This window comes from Mercenaria mercenaria, chromosome 1, assembly GCF_021730395.1.
Source record: "Mercenaria mercenaria strain notata chromosome 1, MADL_Memer_1, whole genome shotgun sequence".
Classification (NCBI taxonomy): domain Eukaryota; kingdom Metazoa; phylum Mollusca; class Bivalvia; order Venerida; family Veneridae; genus Mercenaria; species Mercenaria mercenaria.
Window position 1 is genome coordinate 113153985 of NC_069361.1, and position 19347 is coordinate 113173331.

General features: G+C 35.8%; 1 protein-coding gene across 1 annotated transcript; it reads right to left on the bottom strand.

The window, feature by feature from the left end:
• Window positions 1-573: 573 nt before the first annotated feature.
• On the bottom strand, window positions 574-11288 carry LOC128547740 (uncharacterized). Its single transcript, XM_053520874.1, has 3 exons — window positions 10751-11288; window positions 4541-4766; window positions 574-1770 (listed from the first exon to the last, which is right to left on the bottom strand). Exons 1-3 carry the CDS (start codon window positions 10990-10992, stop codon window positions 1513-1515), a joined length of 726 nt encoding a protein of 241 aa, XP_053376849.1. The 5' UTR covers window positions 10993-11288; the 3' UTR covers window positions 574-1512.
• Window positions 11289-19347: the final 8059 nt, after the last annotated feature.

The following is a 19347-nucleotide window of genomic DNA, read 5'->3' on the forward strand; positions in this document are numbered from 1 at the left end:
GTTTTCTAGTTCTATACTCCCGATTTTAATTAAGATCTGTATCGGTATCACTCTCCGTAATTAAATGGTAACAGATGATTAAAAGCTAGTATGGATGTTGATTATGTTAGTTCATCTATGTCCTTCACTTAATTATTTTGCGTATTATTCTGTTTTTCGTCGATAATTTCGCAAACGTATCGTTGCTTTTTTCTAAAATTCTTATAAAATTATATTCTATTGTTTGTTTAATTTGTGTTCTATGAGAATGAAATAAAATCTAGCCCGCATCTTTGATAAGATGGGGAGTATGCTTATAAATGAACTGTTTCATCCACCCACTGACCTGAGAACGGAAACGCCTTAAAATCAGCTGGCCTGTCCACTCTATCATCACCACAAGTGTCATAAACAAGTACTTGATACTTATATGACTTAATAAGAAATAAATTTGCATAGATTAAATGAAGACGCAGTTTGAATATCAATTATAAGTACAAAGTTTCTATTCAGTGTTAAAAATTGCACCTCAAGTTCTCATAATTATGCATGACCTCAACAAAACAACGTTGAAAGCATGAGAAGGTTAAGAAACATATTTCTGCTATTTACTTTATAGAAAAAATACATATAATCAAATGAACTCCACAAAGTATATGTCCATATTTGTAAAAGTTGTACAGCCGTCATGCATCCTGCTGTAACTTTTAATTTTGCACAAGTGGTTGGCCATAAAATTAAAATCAAAGTGTATAAACATGTTAATGAAATCAGCGGTTTTTTTTTATATTAAACGTTCATGTAGAATGTTCAGTAGAAATGTCTATTATTGTAGCTTGTGTCAACTTTTTAATTTCAAGCAGTGTGCATTCTAATTTTCGCAGAAGTGATACATATAATAAAAATTAATGACAAGTACATTGGAACATAATAATTTCTGTATTTTATTGTAAATATTTGTGTGTATAATATAGTGTGCAATTCATACGTATGTGTAATGCATAGATCTATATTCTCCTTATCTAAAGGAAATATGTTCATATTTATACTTCTAAGCTGAGATGTTATGTCCATAGATGAAACATGTTTTTCTCTTAACAGCCATTGATGCCACTTAATTTAGACAATAACTATATACCATATTTTGTTGACATAACAAATATACATGTATATGTAAGCTTTATTTTGTTGACATAATAACCACATATTCTTCAAATTGTTGATATAACACATTTATACATCGTAGATGCTATACTTTGTTGACATATCAGACAAATGTACTATATATTCTTTACATTTACTCCATATGTGCAACATTTTGTTAATATAATATCCCTGGGTGTTATATTTTGAAGATGCTACAGTTTAAAAGTGGATACATTTTGTTTCTGAGACAATGCACTGGGACTTCTATCAGCAGATACAAAATAATAGGATCCTGTTTGATTGAGTCTCGTTTTAACAAACAACCGTGGAAGCTACAGTTTTCCCTTCATACCGCTGGCCTAAACGTTTCAATTTTTATACTCCTCGTTAAGAAGTATCATCCATGCATAAATTAACCTCAACCTCAGTATCAGCAACCATTCTTGAATCATCGACCACAGTCTCTGATTCGTCTACCTCCGCTTTTGAATCATCAATAACTGTTGATTCATCGTCTTCAATGTGTTTACACAATTCTTCCTGAATAAACTCGTACAGAAGTTTGTAATTGTTTTCAGTTGTTTCAGTAAACCTGTCTGATCCCAAATGTAATCTGATCGTTTCCATAAACGCTCCTTGGTAGTCCTGAAATTAATAGGGTGCAGAATGAAGTCTTAATAAGTCGAACATTATAAACCGCCATATCTTTTAAACATGTCACATTTTATTCTTTGCTCATTTTATTTTCTGAAGCATTTACCTTGCCATAAAGAACACAGAAGTTGAAAGTTTATATCCCAAGTCGGCCATAAGTTCCCCGTGACAATTTGACTAATGACACTGCACACGTATGTGCTTCCGACATTGCATATGTGCTGTTTCCCTGCGTGAAGATTTGTCATTATTTACGTGATTAAACATGTTTGGTATTGAAACACGGGCGATTTCACAGACGTAAAGACGCCAGTTCAGTTTAGAGTGGTTTCCGGGTTAGAGGGGTTCGTATTAAGGAGGTTCCATTGTATATTAAGAAAGGTCAACAAATACCAAATGCATATCTTTTTTGACATGTTACAGAGGCCAGTTTTTAAAACAAAACAGTTTGTCTCCGTGTCTAAACAAAATATTTCATGTACAATTTTATATAACAGAACTAATAGCTTTTGTGGTTGTAACAAAAATATCTGAGGGTCATATTTCAGTGAAAATAAAACCACAAGGAGACAGTGACATTGACACTGAAATGTGATGATAACTGTGACAAAGTCACCTTTGTCGTTCTCATGTGGTGTAAAGTGTCACGTTTCTTATCAGGTTCAGAAATTCCTCTTTGGAACTTCAGTTTTATAACTATAAATGTCATATTTATCGGAAAAGTTATCACCTCACATAGATTTTCATACGAAACCAATGATTTAAACTTTTTGTAAAGTAATTATCTAAGTAGACCTAGACGTTATTGTTATTCTTGAAATATTTATGTATTTCACAATTGGTAAAGACAGCATGTCGAAGGTTATTAAGCAAACAGAAGCAATACATGTGCAATAAAATCAGTAAGAAGATCCTAAAACGTAAAAATGTAAATTGACATGTTTTTAACAGCTGAATGTCGTTGTAGATTATGTTCGTTTCACTGACCCTATGAAATGGTTAATTCAGCGGCAGTTGAAGGGCTTTTTTGCAACTTTCATATTGATTGTTTTCGTCTCAAAAACGCAAAACAAATGCATTACTTCCGCTTTTTTCTTCTCAAAAGAAAAAGAGAAGCAAACGCAGGAAAATCTCGAATACAATGCAACAGCAATATATCATTAAAATGCATTATTCATTACCTCTCTTTTCTCTTTTCATACAAATAAATTGTGATTAATGAACAAAACCAGATTTGAAATCGAAATCAATTAAATTTGAATGGTCGACCCTCTAATGTTGCAACAAATTGTGGCCAAACTCTTTTGCTTTTGATATCATGTTGTTAACAAAATTGAATGTGCGTTATATTTATAATTATTGTAATAATTGTATAGATATGTAAATATTTTATATTGACATGTATTATGGGAAAGTTATTAAATATCATTGAATCACGCACGTTATGAATTTATTATTCTTTTTCAAATGCGTCGACTTTCATGAATGGTCGATTCATGTTAAATTTCTAGGTTTTTTCAAACTGTTATATATCCTTTCCGCAGCCTTAACGTACTAAAACGTATTAGCGTCTGACGGCCCTTTCACGCTTCCGTAGAAACAACATTTATTACACGAAACTTATTTTGAAAATATTTCTGAAATGTCTAGGTCTGCAGCTCTTAAATACGGTTATATCTTACATCTGAGGCATATACTGACACTCTCAGACAACATCAAAAATGACATTTTGAGCGATTTGATGAAGTTCCAAAATTATCAATGTACCCTTGATCCATTACGGACCACTGTGGGATTTCTGTTTATCCAGACCTCAAATATTTTTTCATAGATTAAAAGTTGACATGCTGTACTAAAGCCCAGGTAATTTCAATTCGTAATAAATTGCTGAAAATTGGCTCCCCAATAGCAAAAAAGAAGTCCACGCGCATACATTTAGACGGGGTGACCCCTGCGCGTGACCCCTGACAATCTACGAATCAAAATGCGGCTTTCGTTTTCAAGTTTAGCATTTCTACTTTCATTTTATTTACTTCCGGAAATAGCTGAAGGTCGAGTGACGTCATTTTCTGTGTTGTCAAAAACATACATATGCCTGGCGAGATTGCATAAATATGTGCTGGCCGTCCTAAGGTTATATACACAAAATATATGCTTTAACTGCCTGTTGTATGAGATAAGCAGGCGTCTGTGCCCAACCCACAGATACTCGGTGTTTGGACCAGCTACGACCCTGTCCTGGTCTACAATTTGGCCAAATGCAACAAAGATCATTGCACAACAAAATAACAGCTCCAAAATGACAGTTTAATCAAAACCAATCTACTTTTTTTAAAATCATAGAAGTACCTGCTGACCTCTAATCTAATCTTCTACTAAAAGATGTAAGCATGTGTAAATGATAGACATATAAGTAATACGGTATGCAGGTATCAGACAATCATTTTAGAGTTAGATACGTTCTTGCTCCTTATAGTCGAAGATTATGTATGTTTCAGTAACTTTTTGCAAGAAATATTACACAAAAACTATACAAAGATTTTATGAACAGCATATGTAACATGCTTAAATTGTAAGATCAAAATCTGACTTTCTTACTTGATTAGGAGTGAATCACAAACCATGTCTATTATTTTGTTTAGTTTTTTAGCTGAACGAAATTCATGGACTCTTTGTTAAACAGTTAGTTTGAGATTTTTGTATGAAAACTGGAGTTGTGATTAAACTTATCTTATGGTAGAAAAACTCTGAGATTACCTACTTTGACCATTTTGTGTGAAAACTGTGTAGCAGGAGCCCCATATTGTATCTCTTGCAAGGCTTTATCAACGTCTTCTAGATTTGCTATGACGCCATCAAATATAACATAGATATCCATTGCTTTATCTTCAAAATCCTGATTCTTCCTCAGTTCTTCGAGGTCTCCATCTTGAATCCCACTTATACTTGCATACTTCTCCTTGTAATTTGTATGGTTGTTTAAGAATCTGAAATTAAAAACAAGTAAAAAATACCAGTTATGCTTTTGTAACTATGCTTGTAATTTGTATGGTTGTTTAAAAGTCTGAATTTACATGTCAGTAATAAATACCAGCTATGCTTTTGTATTAAAAGTATGCTTGTAATTTGCACGGTTGTTTAAATGTCTGATTTGACATGCCAGTAAAAAATACCAGTTATGCTTTTGTAATTATGCTTGTAATTTGTATGGTTGTTTAAAAGTCTGATTTGACATGCCAGTAAAAAATACCAGTTATGATTTTTGTAATTATGCTTGTAATTTGTATGGTTGTTTAAAAGTCTGAATTTACATGTCAGTAAAAATTACCAGTTATGCTTTTGTAATTATGCTTGTAATTTGTATAGTTGTTTAAAAGTCTGAATTTACATGCCAGTAAATATACCAGTTATGCTTTTGTAATTATGCTAGTAATTTGCACGGTTGTTTAAAAGTCTGAATTTACATGTCAGTAAAAATACCAGTTATGCTTTTGTAATTATGCTAGTAATTTGCACGGTTGTTTAAAAGTCTGAATTTACATGTCAGTAAAAATACCAGTTATGCTTTTGTAATTATGCTTGTAATTTGTACGGTTGTTTAAAAGTCTGAATTTACCTGCCAGTAAATAATACCAGTTATGCTTTTGTAATTATGCTTGTAATTTGAAAGGTTGTTTAAAAGTCTGAATTTACCTGCCAGTAAAAATACCAGTTATGCTTTTGTAATTATGCTTGTAATTTGAAAGGTTGTTTAAAAGTCTGAATTTACCTGCCAGTAAATAATACCAGTTATGCTTTTGTAATTATGCTTGTAATTTGAAAGGTTGTTTAAAAGTCTGAATTTACATGTCAGTTAAAAATACCAGTTATGCTTTTGTAATTATGTTTGTAATTTGTATCGTTGTTTAAAAGTCTGAATTCACATGTCAGTAAAAAATACCAGTTATGCTTTTGTAATTATGCTTGTAATTTGTATGGTTGTTTAAAAGTCTGAATTCACATGTCAGTAAAATATACCAGTTATGCTTTTGTAATTATGTTTGTAATTTGTATGGTTGTTTAAAAGTCTGAATTTACATGCCAGTAAATAATACCAGTTATGCTTTTGTAATTATGCTTGTAATTTGAAAGGTTGTTTAAAAGTCTGAAATTACAAACTAGCAAAAAGTACCAGTTATACTTTTATACTTCTACTTGTAATTTGTATAGCTGTTTAAAAAATCTGAAATTACTAACTAGTAAAATGCCACTCATGTTTTTATACTTCTGTTTGCAATTTGGTATCTGAAATTGCAAGCCAATTGGAATACCACTCATGTTTGTGTACTTGGATACCTGTTTTAAAATATAAAATAACGAAACACAGCAAAAAAAGATGGTTATACATGTAATTCCAAGTGTGAAATAGTACAACAAGGGCGCTTTCAGAATGACCATTGTAAGTCTGATGTTCGGAAGCAAAGACTTCTTGAATGTGACCAAAATTGCAAGTCTTATGAAATAGAAACACGGTCATATTGAATATGTTCATTAATTATATTGTAAGTAAAAGAGGAGCATGATCACTAAAGCCATTGCATGATGATATAATAAAGGCATTGACATCTCGAAGATGATTACTGCAGAAACAGGAAGATATTGAAGGCGATCATTGAAAGTCTTTTGTAGCAGCAACAATGCCTTCTTGAAGTTGGTCATTGCACATCTGATACACATGTTGAAGGTGATCACTGCATGCCTGATGTAGTAGAAATATAGGAGAAACAATGACCATATTGTAGGTGGTCATTGATTTTTTTTATTATAATAATAATAATAATAAAGAGGATACTGTAGGTAGTTATTAAATGTATGATGTAATAGGAACAATGACGTAATGAACAAGCTTATTGCTTGTCTGGTGTAGTACAAACAAACACTGTTGGAAGTTGTCATTACTACAAGGGCGTATTGAATAAGATCATTAAATAATACCTGATGTAGTAGAAACAATAGAATATTGCATTACTGTTGTATTAGAAAAAAAACACCTACTGAACAAGAGGGCCATGATGGCCCTATATCGCTCACCTGAGTTTAATTGCTTTCTTGAAAAAAATCTTTGCTAAAGCTAAACAAATAACCCCATGGGGTGGGGTCAATTTGACTCCGGAGGTAATGATTTGAACAAATTTTGTAGAAGTCTACTAGGCAATGCTACATGTCAAATATCTAAGATCTAAGCCTTCTGGTTTATTTTTAGATTTTTTTTGAAGATTTTCCTATGTAAAATCAAGTGACCCCTGGGGTGGGGTCAATTTTAACCCCGGGGGTCATGATTTGAACAAATTTTGTAGAGGTCCACTAGGCAATGCTACATATGAAATATCTAAGCTCTAGGCCTTCTGGTTTATTTTGAAGATTTTTCTATGTACAATCTAGTAATCCCATGGGGCGGGGTCAATTTGACCCCGGGGATCATGATTTGAATAAATTTTGTAGAAGTCTACTAGGCAATGCTACATGTCAAATATCTAAAACCTAGGCCTTCTGGTTTATTTTTAGAAAATTTTTGAAGATTTTCCTATGTAAAATCAAGTGACCCCTGGGGTGGGGTCAATTTTGACCCGGGGGTCATGATTTGAATAAATTTTGTAGAGGTCCACTAGGCAATGCTACATGTCAAATATCTAAGCTCTAAGCCTCCTGGTTTATTTTTAGAAATTTTTTGAAGATTTTCCTATGTAAAATCAAGTGACCCCTGGGGCGAGGTCAATTTTGACCCCGGGGTCATGATTTGAACAATTTTAGTAGAGGTCCACTAGGCAATGCTACAAGTCAAATATCTAAGCTCTAGGGCTTCTGGTTTTTGAGAAGAAGATTTTTTAAGATTTTCCTATGTAAAATCAAGTGACCCCCAGGGCGGGGTCAATTTTGACCCTGGGGTCATGATTTGAACAAACTTGGTAGAGGTCCACTAGGCAATGCTTCACACCAAATATCTAAGCTCTAGGGCTTCTGGTTTTTGAGAAGAAGATTTTTAAAGTTTTTACTTTTGGTTGCCATGGCAACCAGAATTCTGTATGGAATTCAATTCTTTGAACAATTTTTAAAGAAGACCATCCAAGGAACAACCCTGTGAAGTTTCATCAAAATTGGCCTGTTGGTTTAGGAGGAGATGTTGTTTAAAGGAAAGTGTGGACGGACGGACGGACGACGGACGGACGGACGGACGGACGCCGGACGGTGAGTGATCACAATACCTCACCCTGAGCACTCTGTGCTCAGGTGAGCTAAAAATGTAATTGCATATCTGACAGGGTTGGCGTCTACCCGCTCAGGGTGGGTAAACCCGCCCGAGAAAACCCGAGTTTTCCCGGGTTGGGCAATACTCCTAAAAATGAATGAAGTGGGCAATACTGGGCAATAAGAAGTGTTTTCTAAAAAAAAATTACCGAAACAACTGAGTTTCTATATCATAAAATGTGAGCTAATTAACTTACTTTGAAATCATTGTTGAAGTGATAGGTAGCTGACAGATCAGTTTTATTAACAAAATTGTGGTTTATTTTCACAACAAAATATTTTTATGTGAAAGTAAACCCCCTTCAACATTTATAGTTACAAATACATGAATTTATAAATGACACAGTATTACTTTGTATATATAATCTAGACACTGTCAATGATCACATACTGAATGATCTTTCTAGGTCACAACTAGATTTTGCGTAACATATGATAGTCTACCAGTCTAGTTCTTCTGTATCACGAAGCATTCTGTAACAGAACACAAGTTTTGCAGTTTTTTCGATCCCAAGTCTGTTTCTGAGTTTTGTCTGAATAATGACAAAATTTGAAAACACTCTTTCAATTGACGCAGGAAATGCCGGCATATCTAGTTGTCTTTTTTTGGCTACCCTACAGAGTGGTTCCCTAACTGCCTTTGTTCTCTCTACACAGCACCATCCCACAACATATTTTGTATTCTCAATTGTTACAGCATTTTACTTATACAAATTAATTTTGTCACTTAGAAATGATGACAAGTCCGGCACTGCAGCTGGAGTCTCCTCAAAAAGTAGGTTCTGTGCTTCAGTAATTTGATCTAGTAACAGTTTCTTCCCACGATACTTGGGGTAGAGTATATTTTCTAAATAATGGCATGGTTCTATGGCTTGGTAAAAACATTTTTCCAGTTTTTCTTAATAAGGCTCTAACTCCTTCAAATTAAGCAGATCTTACCATATTTCACATGCATCTGCAATGGTGGTAGAATCTCGGTAATTGAACAGTCATCATCATAGTAATGTCTATTCGATAGATTTTATAGATAATATAGCATTAGGCATACAGGGGTCACTGCATGGTTGTAAGTCAACTAAATTGTTGACATATGTATTGAAGTATGAACTGAAATATCATATTGCCCAGTATTGTCCAGTCATACCCGGGTTTTCCCAGTATTAGCCTCTGGGCTGGGCAATATGCTTAAAACCTGGGGTTCAATGTAGTAGAAACAAGCACCTATTGAAAGTGATCATTGCAGTTCGAATATAGTAGAAAAAGGGACATGTTGGAGACATTGCGAGTGGTTTGTTGTTGAAACAAGCACCTATTGATGTGATCATCGCAGTTCGAATGTAGTAGAAAAGGGACATATTGGAGACATTGCAAGTGGTTTGTTGAAGAAACAAGCACCTTCAGAAAATGATCATTGCATATATTTGTTGTGATGTAATTGAAACAAGGGCCTATTATATATCTGTTGTGATGTAATTGAAACAAGGGCCTATTATATTACAAGTGACCGCTACACATGGAGATCTGTTGAAATAGAAACAAACACCAAGTGAGGTTCCCGCAGTAAACATGGCTTAGTAGAGATGCTAGTAAACTGGCGGGTTCTGGTTTTTTTTCCTTGCAAATATAACATATAGCACTGTTACATATCTTAAGAAGTTGTTGTTAACATTTTAGATCAATAACATATATATGGCCTGTGATCTTCCACAAATGGCACGTTTTATTTTCATCCTCAAATGAACATTTTATTTTTCTTGTGGACTATTCATATTAAGTAACAGAAAGATTGTCCATTACTGTCCTATGTTTCAAAGTCTTTAATGAAACACACAAAATTATTCAAAATTAGAAATATATATATACAATTATATAAAAGTAGTAAACCACCATTTGTCCTATACTGCAAATACAGCGGCTTTGCTTGACATCGTGACAGTAGATTATTCACTTTTGTATTATATACTAAAGCAACCTGCAAAATGCTTTAAAAGAATGGCGAGTTGAGACCTGTTCAAATCAATAATCAATTGATGAATTCGACTTGACTGACACAAAAATGATATATACATGCTTTAATAACAATTATTTTATGATAACTTAAATAACGCCGATTTTATTATTTAAAGATGAATTGCGCTGTCACAAGTGTCACAAGTGCCCCAAATTTATCATATTTGATAGGGAATACTAAGGTATTATTCTGCTGTAATGGAAAAAAATCTAAACTTTGCTATTGAATTATCATAGATCCATTCATTTTAACTTTAATAAATACTTTGTATACATATTGCGTACATCAGCGTATAGTGTTGGATCAATAAATGTATATATACATTTGTTCATATACTTAAGTTATAATACGCCAATGCCCGTTATAATACAATGTAAACCACAATAACAATACGGGCTAAATCTAAGACGAACCTATATAAACTAATTAAATATTAACTTTAATCTTATTATTGTCTTGCATATAAGTAGAAGAAACGGGTAATGCGTGACCTTAAAACTTGGACAGTTTACATATAATGTTCGTCAATAAACCTGCTGGAATTAAAATATGAAGCGTGTCAGGTGATTATTAGAACAAGAGAGGTCAGTTGCGACCATGGATGCATCATACACTTACTTCTTCAAGCCCTGACTGTGGCCAATAAAAAAAAAGAACAGAGTTGTCTTTCTTTACCTGATAAATGTTTCTGTAGCACATTCTTCCATGGATCGCTGAATGGCCTTCCATGCATTGCGTATACTAAAAATCTGCCTATAGTTGGAGAAGGGCAGTCTAGGGTCCACAATCTTCCTCGCAGAATGGGAGTCTGGAAGATTAACTGTTTTCTTTTGCTTCTTTTCTTTCACCTTTTTATCTCCCTTTTCCTTTCTGGATCCTGATTTAGACCGAAAGAATTTTGATTTTATTGCACCCATTATGTCTCTAATCCAAAAAAGAACACTTTCAAATTTATTTCAATTGGAACAGCAAAATTTATTTGCAAACATGCATTCCATACAAAGTCACTTTTCCCTTAAACGTTTTAAAAACTTTTTCTCACCGAATTTCCATTTAAGTATCTATTTAGTACCAGTGTTCCTTTTGATATGCCAAAATTGGAAATTAAGAATGCTTTTCATATAAGAAACTTTTGCCGTTCCGCACTTTTCAACAAAATAAATATACGGTGTATAAAATGGTGGCTTTAAAATCCTATTGATCTACCTATAGTAAATATACATTAGAATTACAAAAGTGAGATTTAATGAATGCAAATTGACAGTCGCAGGTAAGGTGGATTAAACATATCGAGTTCGCTTTTGTATTCAACTTAAGAATTATTTACTTATATCGGCTCGTAAATTTTATCTTATTTTGAAAAAGAAAGTCTTAAAGTCTGGGAGACGGTTTAACGGGTATGGCCTTTAAGGCTTTTCGGATGAACATATAACATGTTTAAACAGCGGAGTGATATATATGATGTGGTTTTTAGTTCTTGTACATTTATATCTTGCTATAAACTGCAGTAAGTTTTGAAATTTATGTTTGTAAAGAATAGGAAACTATAATTATTCAGACAGCAAAAATGTATGCATCGCTAGTCAGTTATAATTCAAGTGTATTTTCCGATATCGTGTGTCGTTTTTGTATTTTTAACAATTAAATATTTGAAAATACTCCGGATATATATATATGAATGCCAAGTTCGGTATTTTATGTTTTGGCTCTTAACCTGCTAAATTTCTATAATGAACGTGTCCATCTTTCAATTTGGACAGTACCATTAACTGTTAAAAGGGGTGCCAAAATTATACTGACTGAATGGCGAACAGTGCAGATCTTGATCAGACTGCACGGATGTGCAGGCTGATCATGAGCTACACTGGCCGCAAAGCCAGGTTCAGTCATGTCCAGCATGTGAAGGGTTAACATGAAATTGTTCAGAGCGGACACAGTGGTCCAATGGTAACTCTGTTTGACTACGAAACCAGGGCTCGTGAGTTCGAGCCCCCGCTCCTCCAACTAAAAATTACTAACATTGGGATAAGAGTCCCGTGTATAGGTGCTTTGCACCTGGCACGCTAAAGAACCAGGGAAGCTTCTGGAATTGGAGCGTATTCTGTATCTTATACTATCCTCCTACTAACATTACTAACAGTCTTCTGGAGGAGTCGCCCATATGCGTTACTGGTGGCGACTATAAATAAGCTTACATACACACACACACACAATGAAATTGTTCAGACGTCAGAAATGAATGCTTGGCCAGTCAGACAGTAGAAAGTTGTTTCCGAATGTGTTGTTCTATAAAATATGTCATTTTAAAGTTTATAATAAATTTTGAATTTAATGAGACAATGAAACAGAATTTCTAATGTCACTCGTACTATATACTCATTTAAAGGATTGGCCAGTTTCTTGGTACTGCTTTTATGGAAAAAAACTGTATAAGCTATCAGTTACGACATATCGAGATAAAAGTTTCATGACCATGAAGTACTAGGGAGTGTTGACTCTATCCCCAGTCGTTATCTTTGATTCACTAGACCATAATAATTACTACAGTTAAAGTTCCATAAAGCTATAAATTTTATGTTAAAAAGGGATAAAACAGCTGTTCAAATAGATGTTATTCAAACTTATTAGTTTTAATACTGCAAATGAGAATGTACAGTTAGACGTACAAAGGGAGGAAATCACAGCCCACAAATTCAATAAAGCCTTCTACTATATGCATCAATATGCAAACTTTTGTCAAATATTATAGAAAACAATTATCATATGTAGGATTTAACAAGAAATTAACATACCTTATGTTGATAACGAAAAAGGTGGCAGCGACATTTGAAACAAAGGCATAATGAGCCTTTAATGTCGACTTTATTTCACTGCGTTTCAACTTTTCATTATCCCAACAGAAGGAAATACTAAAATTACCATATTGTAGCACACTTATTATTGAAAATAACTACAAAAATTCAGAACAGTCGGTGAGCATATTGTGGCGTTTTGTGCAGAATAGTGCTTACATAATCTGTTGTACTTTTATCATACTTACTGCGTTCCATCTCCTTATAGCCGCTTTATATCTTAAGATTAGATGCGGCGACGAACTGCACCGTATTCTGCAGGTCGCTGGCATCTCCCTACAGCTTGGTCTCAAATGTGATGTCTGTGGGCCAAACTTTCTGGCGTGCTTCTTCCAGATAGGAACTGCTCTGCAAGATGTGGAATGGTGTTTGTTCCTCTGATCCGCACTGACACTTAGCTGTCTCTGCAAGACCTAGCTTCTTCATATGTTTTCTCAGGCTACAGTGTCCAGTGCGCAGACGGAAGATAATTTTTTTGACTGTGCCTGTTTAGCTTGTATAGACTGTCATGATTGGGCAGGTAGCCCCCATTTATGTTCTTCCAGTCTGACGCAAAGCTGTTCTTCAGCAGAGTCTAAGCTTCTCTGTATGATGTTGGAGGTTGGGGCTGTATTTGCTTGGTTGCTTCCTTTGCAAGTTTGTCCGCAGCTTCATTTCCAGCTACGCCCACGTGTGCAGGAATCCATTGTAATGCTACATTGTTGTTCTCAGACAGGAGATTGATGTTTTCCAGCAGCTGTCTGGTTGAGTTGTCTGCTGGACCTGCTGAGAGAGTCTGAAGAGCTGACTTGGAGTCTGTTAGAAAAACAATATTTTGTCCCTTTTCTCCTCGCTCAAACAGTTGGAGTATGGCCGATGTGAGGGCTTGCATCTCCGCCGCTCTGTAGTTGGAGCATCTCTTGCCGACTGAATGAGAGAGAGTGAGAGTGGAGTTGACTGGAAATTTGATGTAGACACCATTCCCAGCATTCTGAACTGCCTTTACGGCTGATCCATCGGTGTATGCTTGGATCCAAGAGTGTGCTGGATAGCGGTCATGGATCATTTCTAGCGTAAGAGATTGTTGGTGAGCCTGATGTTGTTTTCCCTTTTCTTCTACTCCTGGCACCTCCAATCTGATCTTGGGAGCACATGGCTAGGAACCCAATCATCGGGCACATGCGGCTCTGCCTCTGTGTCCAGAGCTGCTGCTTTCCCTCTTTGTAGTTCTTTTACGATGTGGTTGAGACTCTGTCGTTTCAGTCTGTTCTTGGTTCTGCTCTCGAGTTTTGAGTGGAGTGGGTGGGGTGGTAGACTCTTTGCCTTCTCTGCCTGCACAAGGGCTTTATACTCTCGTCTTGTGTGTAATGACTCAAGGTTGGCTGTCTTTTCCATTTCTTTTATTGGAGTGGTTTTCATGGCTCCGAGAATTATCCTCAGGCCCGAATTTTGAATCTTGTCCAGTTTATCTTTACTGGTTTTGGAAGCAGTTACCCATGAGATGGAGGTATACTCTGCTATGGGCCGTCCGGTGCCTGTGTAGACTTGCCGTAGGATCTTTGCATTTGCTCCCCAACTTGTTCCGGCCAGTTTTTTTCATAATTGTGAGTTTCTTGAAGGCCCTCTCATGCAGGTTTTCTATGTGTGGTTTCCACGTTGGGCGAGAGTCAAGTGTTGTGCCAAGGAAGGTTGGTGTCTCTACCCGGGGCACAGGATGTTCGTCCAGTTTCAGGTTGACTCTCTCCTTTGAAGTGGACAAAGAGAAGAGTGTGGAGACAGTTTTTGTCTTGTTGATGTTGAGCGCCCACATTTCCATCCACTTAACTACATTTTGGATGGTGGTCTGGATTCTAAGCTTGACTGTGGCTGTGCTTGTCTCGGAACACCAAATGGCAAGATCATCAGCATGGAGGGTATTTTAGACATGTCTTGGAAGGCTGGACACTAGGTCGTTGATGTATACTAAGAACAAGGTGGGCGAGATAACTCCGCCTTGTGGAACACCTCCTCTCATTTTAACCAAGTTGCTGAGAGTGTCATCTAGCTTGACTCTTGGCGTTCTGTGGAAGAGGAAGTTCTTGAACCAGCTGAACATATTTCCTGTGACATCATTTTGTAGAAGCTTTAGAAGTAGATCCTCTTTCCAGACTCTGTCAAAAGCTTTGGACAAGTCAAAGAAAACTGCCAGAACCTTTTTCTTCTCTTGGAAAGCGTCTTTAATATCTTGGGTGAAGTATGCCAGTTGGTCTTCTATGCTGCGATTCTAGCGGTACCCAGTCTGTGTGGGAACTATAAAATTGTTGGACTCCAGGTGCCAGGTCAGTCTCTTGTTAATAATTCTCTCTAGGAGCTTTCCAGTGCAACTTTTATCTTAGGCAGAGAATATCATTTCATTTCCGATGCCCCTGTGCAATAAAGTTATAAGTTGTAGATAAAACTTTTACACGTTTACCGTGCACTGGGTAATATTCTCAATAGTTTTAGTTTTGCTAATATTAGCGAATTGAGCGACGCGGGAACTCAAACACGAATATGTTTGTTGTCTGTCAAAAACGCGAATTATAATTGACGCGAAAAGCATCCAGTCTAGTAATATATTTAGAAACTAAATCGCAAACGCATGTCTCTCCAAGGGTAACCTTAACTATTTTTTGTTTTAAACGGGAAAAATATGTTTTTTACTTTGTATTTCTATTCTTACCATGTGTTAGCAGGTGCGCTCTAAAATTAACATAATTATGTTAAGAGTTCAACAACCCTTTCGTGTTTATAAAGTCATAATTGATAAAAGGATTTTATATGGATGTCGAGTTCTCGTATACTGTATGCCAGTTACGACTTTCTTTTCAGTACCTCTCAATTAAAGGTTCCAAACATTTTTTATAAAAAACGTTATCAAAAGAAAAGTCTTTTTGCTGGTATTACTCCTAGTCTATACCATCTTTAAAACTTTAATGATGAAAATATACCATATCATGTGCGATGTTTCCAGGCACTGTTGACGGTAGGGAAACCTAATCTGACAATTTTTACAGGAAAGTCTTCTGATAGGATCTTTAATTGGAACTTGTGTTATTTCTTTAAGTCAGGTTTCAAATTATTTTACCTAGATCTTAGTCAGGTTTTTAAATCATTTTCACTTAGATCTAAGTCAGATTTTAAATTCTTTTTAGCAACTGAATTCCCCTAAATAAATATCTTAAGGAATATCAAGGCAAAATCTATTGTTAAGACTTTTGTATAAAAAATATCCATAGTTTAAAACTCCAAGAATATAACGTCTCTCCACAAATTTTAAAGTGTACGCTCCTTTCTGATTGGCAGAAATCAGACTGTAATCTGTGATTGTACCTTCACCTCTGGTGTTCCCAAGGCTTTGTTCTTGGCTCCGTCTGCTTTCTCAGTACTATTAAGCAGTTTCCCTCCTCTTTCTGTACCTTTGCTATGGTGGCTGGTTAATGCCATTTCATTATTTCGTTCTAAAGCTGCGACACAACGACAAACGCCGTTATGGTGCCCCGCCGAACGTCGCCGAATATCGCCCCGCCGAATGTTGCCCCGCCAAACGTCGCCCTGCAAATATCAACCCGCCTGACTTGAGGGCCCGGGCTTTGCATGGCACTAGCCGTACAATGGAGGAAATAAAAAAGTTTCTGTACGAGTGTTAACATAACTGCCGTTTCTACGTAATATTGTTGAATCCCCTCTCTGTCAGTGCGATGAAGTAGAAAACAGTCACCGCACTGACAGAGTGTATTTGTATGTAGAGCTTATGACAACTGTCGTACCTCACTTCTGACTAGTCTTGTCCCTATCACTAGAAATATTTGTGAAACTGCCCTGCTCTTTGGTGACGACTCATTATCTGATGACGATAACATAGAAATATTTGCAGCTGTCCAAAAGTATACTTTTGACAGTGGAATGTTCACTAATAACTAACATTGACTTCCATTGTGACACGTGCTGTTATATCTTGATCACATCTGACACCCCTCTACGTTTTAACTAGTTCATCTGCAGGTGGATTATTTTCATTTATTAATTTAATCCTTTCGTTCTCTACATATTATTTTCTTATATCACTATTTGAAATTCTTTACTTCTCTTACTAGCAATTATAGGAATAAAAGAGCCCCATATGTTAAGTGTCTACGATTTTCAAAAACATCTCTTATCATATATTTTCTTCTAAAATTGGATGTGTTGCACAAGAAATATTTTTTTTGTAAATTCAAGCCATGTTTTTGGTGTATATTTTATAATAGAAGATTGACTTTATAAGTACAATCTGCTTTCGTCAATATTCATTGCATGCAAAATTGTTATTGTATTATTGTAATTTGTAGAATTCATGCAATAAATATGTTTAAACTAACTGCCTGGAAAAGATCTGACATGTCCATTTTCCGACACCTTCAGCCAAGTGTGACATTGACCTTTCAGATAGAGATCTGGTGCCGTATTCATAAAGCATCTTAAGTATAAGTATAAGACATTTATTTTACTTAAGTATATTTGTTATTCATAAAACAACTTAATAAGTAATTCTTAGCTTTTATTGTGGACAAAAACATTAAAACAAACAACATTAATTTCAGACAGATACAACATGTACAATTATGTTTAAAGTGCTTTTATCTGAAATACAACACTTTACTCGTACTCACGATGCCATTTTGTTTTCTGACTTAAGTCATTTCTTACGTATCTTACGTTTAAGCTGTTTTATGAATAGGACTTAAGTTTTTTACTTAGACTTAAGCTGAAATCACCACAAACTTAAGTAAAATCTTCAACTTAAGTCAAAACTTATACTTAAGATACTTTATGAATACGGCCCCAGATGTTTGCTCGCAAAAATCTATTTCACTGAGACAAGCATAAAGTATTTTTCCAATGTATGGCAAAGTTATAATCTGGACAAAACTGGACGGACGAGCAGATGCACGCACGCATACACACATGCCATGATGACATTCGGCGGGGGATGACATTTGTCGTTGTATCGCTGCGGCAGAACGAAAAAACGAAATGACACAAATCAGCCATTGTTCTTTGCCGATGGTGCTGTGGTCTACCTATTAACTCACTCTCAGATTTCCCATTCTTGCAGCAAGACCTCGACGAGAAACAGGTCTGAGAGAAGCAGTGGGACAAACAAATTAATCCTTCGAAATGACAATACTTGCACATATTTTCATGACCAAGTCCTAGAATTTGTCCCTCTGGCTGAATGCTAATACCTTGATCTTTCTTCCGACCAAAAGTGTACTCACATTTCAATAATAGCAACAAATGCTATTAAATCCCTTGGTTTCATAATGCGTAACATTACCATCAACTATAAAAAAGTAAAATACCATGTATACAAGGTTTTGCTCCGACCAAGCTGACGCCTGAATTTCATATGGGTGCGTGACGTAATTTAATTTGTGTTGCATTATTTTTTTTAGTTCAGTATTGTCAATCTTATTCAGACTATTGAACAAATTCACAATATTTACGTTATTATCTTTGCATCGGGAAATATTCACTCCTTCTTTAGCAGAAGAATACAGAACTCGTGCATATTTCCCGATACAAGGCTAATAACCTATACATATCGTTATCGTTATCGTTATCCAAGTCTTCTCTGCCTCTGTAGACAAAAAACAAAGACAAATATCAAACAGGGAATGCCACGCACCAAAAACGCAGCCTCCCCAAAACGAAACCTACAGCACGCAGACGTGCACACCACCCGCACACACACACATACACACACACAGAGCCAACACACTAGGACAAAACGAACAAACAAAGGAACACAGTGGGGCACCGCCTTGGAACGGTCAGTGGCAAAAACACCAGCTTAAACCGGTTTATGGTACGCACCCAACCTCACTCTTACCCCCCACCATGTTCCAAAGACACGGGACAGTGTAAATAAAAGTAATCCCCTCCAGGTGAATCTCTTAAACACGTAATGGAAACAAAAAGGCATGGCATGTAAAACACAAAAATGCTCGTGTATAAATATATAAAAAGCAAACCTTTAGAACCAAAATCGTATGTACTCAATGCCTTTTCAGAAGACAGTGCAACAAGAGAAACACCCTTAAGGGCCCGACGAAACAACAGGCCAGAAGACAGATATCAAAACAGTTCAGTCCTGGTAGGATTTAAAAACTGCTTATCATAGAGTCCCCTCCCCCCCCCCCCCCCCCCCCCCCCCTCTTCCGTCAGACACAATCAAAGAGGAAAAGCGTGTTCTAAACACGTCACAAACAGTTTACAATTTCTGATTTATGGACTGTTCTATTATTAACTAGAAACTTATTTTATATCGGTGGCCGTCGCCGTTTTGTGCACTTTAAAGTTCTCTGATTTTTTAACTGCGGTTAAGTATCTATATATTTCTGTATGTAAGTTAAAGAGCAGTCTTCTACATTGAAATTC

Bases quoted from the DNA above. Each gene is read 5' to 3' on its own strand.
- LOC128547740 (XM_053520874.1), bottom strand. From the start codon at position 10,992: ATGGGTGCAATAAAATCAAAATTCTTTCGGTCTAAATCAGGATCCAGA. The intron at 4,767-10,750 runs GTAAAGAAAGAC...TTTTAATTTCAG, and splicing joins GCTACAGAAACATTTATCAG to ATTCTTAAACAACCATACAA. The intron at 1,771-4,540 runs GTAGGTAATCTC...TATTAATTTCAG, and splicing joins TTTCACACAAAATGGTCAAA to GACTACCAAGGAGCGTTTAT.